The 10,199-nt window shown below is 29.4% G+C and overlaps 1 protein-coding gene across 2 annotated transcripts; it reads left to right on the plus strand.

Moving 5' to 3' along the window:
- The first annotated feature begins 2,192 nt into the window (after positions 1-2,192).
- On the plus strand, positions 2,193-9,204 carry GME (GDP-D-mannose 3',5'-epimerase). Of its 2 annotated transcripts, none has more exons than XM_078986424.1 (7): positions 2,193-2,331; positions 5,880-6,290; positions 7,132-7,225; positions 8,083-8,212; positions 8,292-8,424; positions 8,534-8,741; positions 8,831-9,204. In XM_078986424.1, exons 2-7 carry the CDS (start codon positions 5,881-5,883, stop codon positions 8,984-8,986), a joined length of 1,131 nt encoding a protein of 376 aa, XP_078842550.1. In that variant the 5' UTR covers positions 2,193-2,331; position 5,880; the 3' UTR covers positions 8,987-9,204. The 2 variants fall into 2 exon arrangements, with proteins under 2 accessions (XP_078842550.1, XP_078842551.1); XM_078986425.1 differs by lacking the exon at positions 2,193-2,331 and adding an exon at positions 4,225-4,365.
- Positions 9,205-10,199: the final 995 nt, after the last annotated feature.

Genomic DNA, 10,199 nt, shown 5'->3' on the forward strand with positions numbered 1-10,199 from the left:
TTGCCATCTTATACATGATGGAAAAAAGCAAACAAACATTTAAAAAACAAAAGATTTAGTACCTGATTCATATTTTACATTAAAATGAGTATTATCACATTAAACATTTGTAGGACAACATGAGTACACAAATTTATTAACAACTGAAAAAAATTCAAACTTTTATGCACAATATATCTTTAATTGGTATTTTTGTGATTGATCGTAGATTCATATCTAAACGTTTGAGTTAGTACCTATTTCAATTAATACCCTACTGCCTATCATATACAAAACAAACATTAAAAAAACAAAAGATTCAACACTGATTCATATTTTATATTAAAACGAGTTTTATCACATTAAACGTTTTTAGGACAATATGGGTACACAAATTTATTAACAATTGGAAAAATCCTAACTTTTTCCTTGATATTCATATTATAAATTATTTTCCTTAAAAAATTATTTTTATAAATTACACATAATATCTCTCTAACTGATATTTTTATGATTGATCATAAGTTTTGTATCTAAATGTTTGAGTTAGTATTGATTTTTGATTGATACCATATTGCCATCTTATACATGATGGAAAAAAGCAAACAAACATTTAAAAAACAAAAGATTTAGTACCTGATTCATATTTTACATTAAAATGAGTATTATCACATTAAACATTTGTAGGACAACATGAGTACACAAATTTATTAACAACTGAAAAAAATTCAAACTTTTATGCACAATATATCTTTAATTGGTATTTTTGTGATTGATCGTAGGTTCATATCTAAACGTTTGAGTTAGTACCTATTTCAATTAATACCCTACTGCCTATCATATACAAAACAAACATTAAAAAAACAAAAGATTCAACACTGATTCATATTTTATATTAAAACGAGTTTTATCACATTAAACGTTTTTAGGACAATATGGGTACACAAATTTATTAACAATTGGAAAAATCCTAACTTTTTCCTTGATATTCATATTATAAATTATTTTCCTTAAAAAATTATTTTTATAAATTACACATAATATCTCTCTAACTGATATTTTTATGATTGATCATAAGTTTTGTATCTAAATGTTTGAGTTAGTATTGATTTTTGATTGATACCATATTGCCATCTTATACATGATGGAAAAAAGCAAACAAACATTTAAAAAACAAAAGATTTAGTACCTGATTCATATTTTACATTAAAATGAGTATTATCACATTAAACATTTGTAGGACAACATGAGTACACAAATTTATTAACAACTGAAAAAAATTCAAACTTTTATGCACAATATATCTTTAATTGGTATTTTTGTGATTGATCGTAGGTTCATATCTAAACGTTTGAGTTAGTACCTATTTCAATTAATACCCTACTGGCTATCATATACAAAACAAACATTAAAAAAACAAAAGATTCAACACTGATTCATATTTTATATTAAAACGAGTTTTATCACATTAAACGTTTTTAGGACAATATGGGTACAAAAATTTATTAACAATTGAAAAAATCCAAACTTTTTCCTCGATATTCATGTTATAAAAAATATTTTTATAAATTACACACAATATATCTCTAACTTATATTTTTATGATTGATCATAAGTTTCGCATCTAAACATTTGAGTTAGTATTGATTCTGATTAACACCATATTGCCATTTTATACATAATGGCAAAAAGCAAAAAAAACATTTCAAAAACAAAAGATTTAACACTTGATTCATACTTTACAATAAAACGAATTTTATCACATGAAACGTTCGTAGGACAATATGAGCACACAAGTTTATTAACAACTAAAAAAATCCAAACTTTTATGCACAATATATCTTTAACTGATATTTTTGTGATTGATAACAGGTCTCATATCAAAACGTTTGAGTTAGTAACGACTTTAGTTAATACCATATTGCCTATCATGTACATAACCGAAAAAAGCAAACAAACATTTAAAAAAGCAACAAATTTAACACGTGATTCATATTTTATATTAAAACGATTTTTACTACATTAAACGTTTTTAGGACAATATATGTACACAAATTTATTAACTATAGGAAAAATCAAAACTTTTCCCTCGATATTCATGTTATAAATTATTTTCTTTAAAAAATATTTTTATATGTCCACAAAATTTAAAACGTGAAAAGGTAAAGTGGACACTCCAAAAATGTGAATAAAAAGGCAATCAAGTCGAAATAGAAGGATAATTGAAGTGTGTTTGCAGTTGCACCCATACGAGTAGGACACGAGTGCCGCTCAAATTATCTCGCTAGAAGATTTGTAGAGCAAACCAAACCTCACCCTTAAATCCCTGCAATATTTCGGCAAAATCTTCAGGTAATTCTAAGTTCCTGTAAACTTTCAACATTAATCTCTTGTATTATTCATATCTTTCGTAATTTGTTCGGTGATTGGATACGGATTTTGTTGAGATTTGCGGTGTTTATATGGCAAAAGGATAAGAGAATTGTCTAGGTTTCATACTGTTCTTATCGATTTTATGTGTTAATTAGGTGTTTGAGTCGTATGATTTCTCTAAAATTCTCTGAGACTAAACTTTATGATGTTTCTCCCATTCTAATTGTATGAATCGCTTAAAAGGCGTGTTCCATTGGCTTCCCTACAGTCTGTCTGTGTGTTCCCCTGTCTCTTCTTCCCACAGACATACACAAGCAAACATCAAACACAATCACTGCGTAAATGATTTTCATTTTTAGAATATTCGGCAAGTTTGTAGGGTTTTAGGAGGATCGGTAGGTCCTCTAATTTTTGTACTCAATCGAAGCTCTAAAAAAGTACGTGAAGTAATAAATTAACGTTGAAAAGCGGATTTCATCACGAAATCACCGATGTGATGGTAAATTAAAGTAGGGAGTTTCCGATTAAAGATGGTGGATTCTGATGAACGGAAGTCATTTTCCAGTAGTGTTTCATCTTTGTGTATCTGTAGATGTCGCCGGAGGTTGACGACGGAAAACGGAAGTCTTTTTCCGGCGACGTTGATTCAAGATGGATGCAAATGCACATGCGACATCGATCATAAAGATTCAAAAATGTTCGTTGGGTGTCAATGTTTTTGTTCATCACATGTGCACCATTTTCCCATTTAGATTAAACAAAATCCAAATCACCTGAGTTCAAGTTTAGGTTAATTTGGGTATTTAGGTATTCATACAAAATTTCAATAAAAATTAACGTAGAAAAGTCATTTTATAATATTTTAAACCCATTTAAAAAAAAAAACCACAATTAAACACAAATTACTTTTTGATGTGTTTCTTTTGTCTCATGTATATCTTTCAAAAGAAAAAAAAAATGGAAAATTATAAGGTTCACTTAAAAAGTATATTACTAATTTTCCATATATTATTGCATGCAGTTAATTTCAGTTTTTCACATAAAGAATCTTGGTTTAAAGGGAAAAAACGTTAATCAATATTGAAGTTGAAATTAATCGAGTAAAACAGAAGTAAAAAAGTTGTCTTTTTTTTTTTTTTTTTTTTTTTTTTTTGTATCATTCGAGAATAAACACAAACCACTAAAGAACAAAACCCCAAATCACAATCATTCTAGAAGAAATGTAGTTTTTTTTTTGGGTGTCGTTCATCTCATAAAGAACTCTCCTAATTTTTCGCAATGCATAGTGGAAAAGGAACATTCATATAGGAAAAAAATGTTATAGTTTGTATAATATATGGATCTAAAAACTTGAAATCGGAAAACACAAATCTTTAAAAGATTTTAGGAAAAAACAAAAGGGCTGATAAGTAATTTACAATGGTAAACTAAGTACTTGCATGTGCATTAGTGCACATGTAAACTGTATTTGTATTATTGCATATAATTGATCTAAATTTTCGATTTTGGTCTCTCTTTTTGATGCTTTATACAATTTTGATTTATATTCCATTTTATTTTTGTTTTTGTGTAAAACAAGTAAAAGAAAAACCAATATTTTAACATGCAATTTTGCATTTATGGTATTCTAAGTCTTCATAGTTCAAATGCCTTGAAAATATAAAAAGTTAAAGATTTTCACGGTTTAGTTATTGACTTATTTCCTCCTATTAAATGTTATCGGGACCATGCGAATTTTATATTTTATATCAATCAATATAAGGTAAAATATCATTTTTTTTTTTCTTTTTCTTCATATTCATGTCATAATCATAAATGATTTTCTTTAAAGATAGAATTTTTTAGTCCACAAAAGTTTGAAAAGCTGATAAAGTGACACCCAAGAAACCTAAAATACACACAGAAGCAAAATTGGAGTCTTTTTTTTTTTCCAACAAAAGAGTAAGTCACGAGTGGCGCCCAAATTCTCAAAGGGATTAATTTTTCTACAATAAATCGCTTTTTTTTTATCAGGTAATTTCCAGTTCCTTTAAATTTTATTTTCTTTTATAAAACCGCTGGTCGATTGATGGGTTTTATGTAAAATTTGCATCTCTTGCGATTTATTCTGTGATCTGATACCGATTTCGTTTGATTTTGTTGAGATTTATGATCTGTTGTATGAAATCGTACAAGATTTATCTAGGGTTTATGCTGTTCTTATCGAGTTTATGTGTGTAAAACTAGGTATTTGTCTTGTATGTCGGTGTAAAGCTCTTAAAAAAGTTCACCACTGTGATTTCACTGCAATTAAGATGAGTTTTATGCTGTTTTTTTCTCTCTTGATAGATATTGTTTTATAAAATGTGTTGATGCTCAACGTTTTTGGTCATTTGTATGCTAATATAATCTTTTTGTGCTTATCTAAGTTATAAAAGTTGAGTAAATTATGATCATGTGATTCCTGTAGTTTAATTTTTTTTTTCTTTAATTGTTCTAGAAATGGAATGGAATCCAATCCATTTCCTTTGTTCTTTTATGATCATATGATTCCTATAGTTTAATCTATGAAAGAAATGCGAATGTAAATAATGTTAAATGACCAAAATACCCTTTATTGATTTGTTTTGTAATGGGTTTATGAGGACAATTTGTCCTTTTAATGAACAAAAAAAATGAAGAGTAGAATTGAAATACTTACAACCCACCATTAGGAATGATGAAATCCCTATTACATGGATTTCAAAGGAATCTCTTAGAGATCAAACATGCCATGGAATGGAATTCAATCCCATTCCTTTTCTTGGTTTATGTTTTGTTTGTAAAATCTAACAAAGACATAAGAATTTACGTGAAATGAGTTCATGACCAAAAAACCCTTTATTCATTTGTTTTGTTATGCGTTTATACGGACAATTTAGTCTTTTTTTTTTTGAAAGAAAAACAAATAATGAAATTCAAGGAATCTCATGGAATTCAATTCCATTGGTCTCACAACCAAACACACCAAGGAACGGAATCAAGATTCCAATTCCTTCAGACATTCCCTCCGGAATCCCCAAACCAAACCCTCCAAAGTCTAACAATATAACAACCGATTTCCCATTTTCAATAAACATCATGATTTAATCTTTTTCTTTTTTTCTTATGATAAATATATATATATATATATATATATTTTTACAGAATGGGAACAACAGGTGAAATGACCAAAATACCCTTCATTCATTTATTTTGTTATGTGTTTATAAGGACACTTTAGTCTTCTTAGAAACAAAAAACAAAGAATGAAATTCAATTCAATTCAATATAACAAGCGATTTCCCATTTTCAATAAACAACATGATTTAATCTTTTTAACAATAAACATTCTGCAGAATGGGAACAACAGGTGAAATGACCAAAATACCCTTCATTCATTTATTTTGTTATGTGTTTATAAGGACACTTTAGCCTTCTTAGAAACAAAAAACAAAGAATGAAATTCAATTCAATTCAATAAACATCACGATTTAATCTTTTTTTTTTAAAAAAAAAAAAAATTACAGAATGGGAACAATTGGTGAAACAAAATACGGGTCATTCACATACGAGAGCCTGGAAAGGGAACCCTACTGGCCAACAGAAAAGCTTCGTGTCTCCATCACAGGAGCTGGTGGATTCATTGCTTCACACATTGCACGTCGTTTGAAAACAGAAGGCCATTACATCATTGCTTCTGATTGGAAGAAAAACGAACACATGCCTGAAGATATGTTTTGCCATGAATTCCATCTTGTTGATCTTCGTGTCATGGATAACTGCTTGAAAGTTACAAAAAATGTTGATCATGTCTTCAATATGGCTGCTGATATGGGTGGAATGGGATTCATTCAGTCCAATCATTCTGTTATTATGTATAATAACACCATGATTAGCTTTAATATGCTTGAGGCTGCAAGAATCACTGGAGTTAAGAGGTTTGTTAATTCTTACTTGATGTTTTTGGCTTTTTGTATGTATTTGGCCCCTCTTCTAAGTAAAAGGACTACTTTTTTTGGACCAAAATTGCAAAAGTCAATGATACTTAGGGACCAAATAGGCAAAAATAGTCATTTTACGTGGAACAGGGACCAAAAATGTTACATAAACCTCAAACAAGGACCAAAATTGCAAAAATCAATGATCTTTATTACCAAGGAACAAAAAAAATAGTTGTTTTACTTGGAATAGGGACCAAAAATGCTACATAAACCTTAAATAAGGACCAAAATTGTAAGAGAAATCTTTTTGAGGCCAAAATTGTAAAAATCAACGATACTTCTTACTTATGAACAAAAAATAGTCATTTTACTTGGAGCAGGGACCAAAAACGCTACATAAACCTCAAATAAGGACCAAAATTGCAAGATAGATCGTTTTGAGACCAAAACTGCAAAAATCAGCTACACACATGGACAAAAAAAAACATAATTTACTCTAATTATTCTTTTAATTTAATTATAATTGTCGGTAAAAAAAAGATTAATCTAGAGATATTCAATTATATTTCAATAAAGAAACTACTCGATGTTCATTTTCTATTTATGCAACGATTTCTAGTCCCTTTTGGGATTCCCTGAAATAAACGTGACATTTTCTTTTTCTTGAATAGTTTAAATGTTTTCAATCTACATTTTAACTATTTTAGATGTTTGACTCAAATGTCCACAAAACATTGCTTCTTTACATGGAAAAACTTCAAACTGTTATTATTTATTTTACCAATTGTCAACCTTTGACTTTTATACAAATCACATTGACTCTCATTCTATTTAACAGGTTCTTCTATGCCTCTAGTGCTTGCATTTACCCTGAGTTTAAGCAGTTGGAAACCAATGTGAGCTTAAAGGAATCAGACGCCTGGCCCGCTGAGGTTATTAATTCTTAATTTTTATTTTTTTATTTTTAAGCATGCATCATATTTAAAAATATATATACTACTTTACAATAACATTTGATTAAATAAATATATTGCAAAAAATGATAACTATCTCAGGGTCTTTTTTTCCGAAAATATAAAAGATGATTAGATTGTTACATACATAGTTATATAGTGTCATGTAGTCGTTATGAATTTAATATTTGATATTGAATGATAAATGAAATATTATAGAATATTTAATAAAATAGAACAAAGATATGAAGTTTAACTATAGTTAGGGGAGTAAAAGGAAATATTATTGAATGAAAGCGATTAATCTGCAATTTTTCTATAGTTTGGGACTATTTTTGTAATTTTTTTAAATGTAATCTGCAAGTTTTATAAACATATGGACCGTTTCTATAAAAAAAATCTGCACAGGGACCTTTTCTGTACGTTATAGGGACAGCTTTTGTAATTTAGTTTCTACACAGGGACCAAATCTGCCAACATACGAAAGTCTTAAACACCTGGACCATTCCTTTTAAAAAAAGTTATGTACATGGATCTTTTCTGTAAGTTATAGGGACTGATTTTGTGATTTATTTTGTATATAGGGACCAAAACTGCTAAAATGAAACTAAAATGTATACTATTCTATTCGTTTTCACTTTGTAATTATATATATATATATATATATATATATATATATATATATATATATAATAATAATAATAATAATAATAATAATAATAATAATAATAATAAGTGGTTGATAGATATTACCAAAAAAACCATCTCTAATATTAATAACATTTAAAAAAACCTCTCATTAATGTATAATGACTTATTTACCCTTCGAATTATAGCCTCAAGATGCTTACGGTTTGGAAAAACTAGCAACTGAAGAGCTCTGCAGGCACTACACCAAAGACTTTGGAATTGAATGCCGAATTGGACGCTTTCATAACATTTACGGACCTTTTGGCACATGGAAAGGTATTAATTAATTAATTAATAAAACGACTCTTTATAAAACAAAAGGGTAGTTTGGGAATTTCATGTGTTTAAATTTCAGGCGGAAGGGAGAAAGCACCTGCTGCTTTTTGCAGAAAAGCCCTTACGGCTACTGATAAGTTTGAAATGTGGGGAGATGGTCTACAGACACGCTCTTTCACCTTCATTGATGAGTGTGTTGAAGGTGTCTTAAGGTACCCTTTTTTATACCGAGGGTATTGCAACTTGTACTTTGTGCAAGGAAAGTTGTACTTTATACGAAAAAAAAAAATATAATTTTGTTTATTAATGTAATTTTAACAGATTGACAAAATCTGACTTCCGTGAGCCAGTAAATATCGGAAGTGATGAAATGGTAAGCATGAATGAAATGGCTGAGATTGTTTTGAGCTTTGAAAACAAAAAGCTCCCAATCCACCACATACCAGGCCCAGAAGGTGTTCGTGGTAGAAACTCTGACAACACTTTGATCAAAGAGAAACTTGGGTGGGCCCCCACCATGAAATTAAAGGTATTCCTTTTTCTTTTTTTTTTTTATTATTTTTTTTAAAACATTTTGACACAACCTCTCATATGCTTCTTTTTCATTCATATACACAGGATGGATTAAGAATCACATATTTCTGGATCAAGGAACAAATCGAGAAAGAAAGAGGTGAAGGTTTTGACCTTTCGGTTTATGGTTCTTCCAAAGTAGTTGGGACTCAAGCACCCGTTCAACTCGGTTCTCTTAGGGCTGCTGATGGCAAAGAGTGAAGAATTCACATCTCCATTTTCAATTATTCATGTTTTCTTGATGCATTTATCTCTTGTAATCACGTAGAACTATGCTACGTTTGTGTGATCTTTTATTGATGTTTATTGTTTGTGCTTTCGATTTTTGTTTTTCTTATGAATCAAGTATTTCTCTTTATTGTATTCTTCTAAGTTTTATAATCGAGTTCAAATAAAAATGTTAGCATTCATTTCTTCTATCACCTTCACCAACTACATGTTAGTTTGCCTTGTGATCCACATTATATGATATGATATGTGAAACTAACATTTTTGTTGGAAGGTGTTTTACAGCATGGATGATTATGTCGAGTAAACATATAACTTGAGGTGTTAAATAAATTTGAAGAATGGTAAAAAAAAAGTTTAAATTCATCAGCTCTCATCAAAGGTTTTAACACTTCATTTGTCACTTTATTATCATCCATGATTGAAGATGATCTTGGAAAAATTAAACTCCAGTTGATATTCCTGCTTTCCACATCATCATGTTAGGGGAGATTGTTGGACAAACCCAATAATTTTATGATTAAAACTGTCTATCATCCAACTGCGATACAATAAAGCTAATGGCGTTAGCATGTGTGTATACCGAAAGCTTCATGGTGAAGCTATGAAGAGTTGAAGACCCAACAAGATGGCTAAAAGAAAACATGTGCATCAAGTAGCTACATCGGAAGCTTTGTTTTAACTATTTTTCAACACCCTTAAGGTACATCTCGACTCTCGAGTGATTCTAGTGTTACATATTCCTTTATTTTTGTAACACCATTATCGTGTCATCTTTCAAATGAGACAACCATTATAAGGTTAATGTAGTTTATATTCCTTAATGATTATATAAAATAGGGCTAAGAAATGAATGCTAACGAAACTTGAGAGAACCCATTCTTTGGTATTGAATAATGGTATCGCCAACCATTAGGATTTCGTGTGTTTAAAATTATGGATATTAAGTTATTATTTTAGAACTTCCATATAAAAATCCTATTAGAATAAAAAGTATGTACACAAATAAGCGAGGATCATAAATATATGGATGTATTTATTTTATTATTACCCAAGATTAACGATTTGTTTGTTGTGGGGAGAAAAGTCTTCGTATGGCTTACATGTCACCGACAACGTCAAAGCAACACTAGATCTGTAACCATCGATGCTAGCTACCGCTATCACCGTTGAATCGTTACCACCA

This window comes from Lactuca saligna, chromosome 3 (assembly GCF_052625555.1).
Source record: "Lactuca saligna cultivar CGN05327 chromosome 3, ASM5262555v1, whole genome shotgun sequence".
Taxonomy (NCBI): Eukaryota; Viridiplantae; Streptophyta; class Magnoliopsida; order Asterales; family Asteraceae; genus Lactuca; species Lactuca saligna.

Coding starts and splice junctions, on each gene's coding strand:
- GME (XM_078986424.1), top strand. CDS start 5,881: ATGGGAACAATTGGTGAAACAAAATACGGGTCATTCACATACGAGAGC. Junction 8,213..8,291: donor ACCTTTTGGCACATGGAAAG/GTATTAATTAAT, acceptor TTTAAATTTCAG/GCGGAAGGGAGAAAGCACCT. Junction 8,742..8,830: donor CCCCCACCATGAAATTAAAG/GTATTCCTTTTT, acceptor TCATATACACAG/GATGGATTAAGAATCACATA.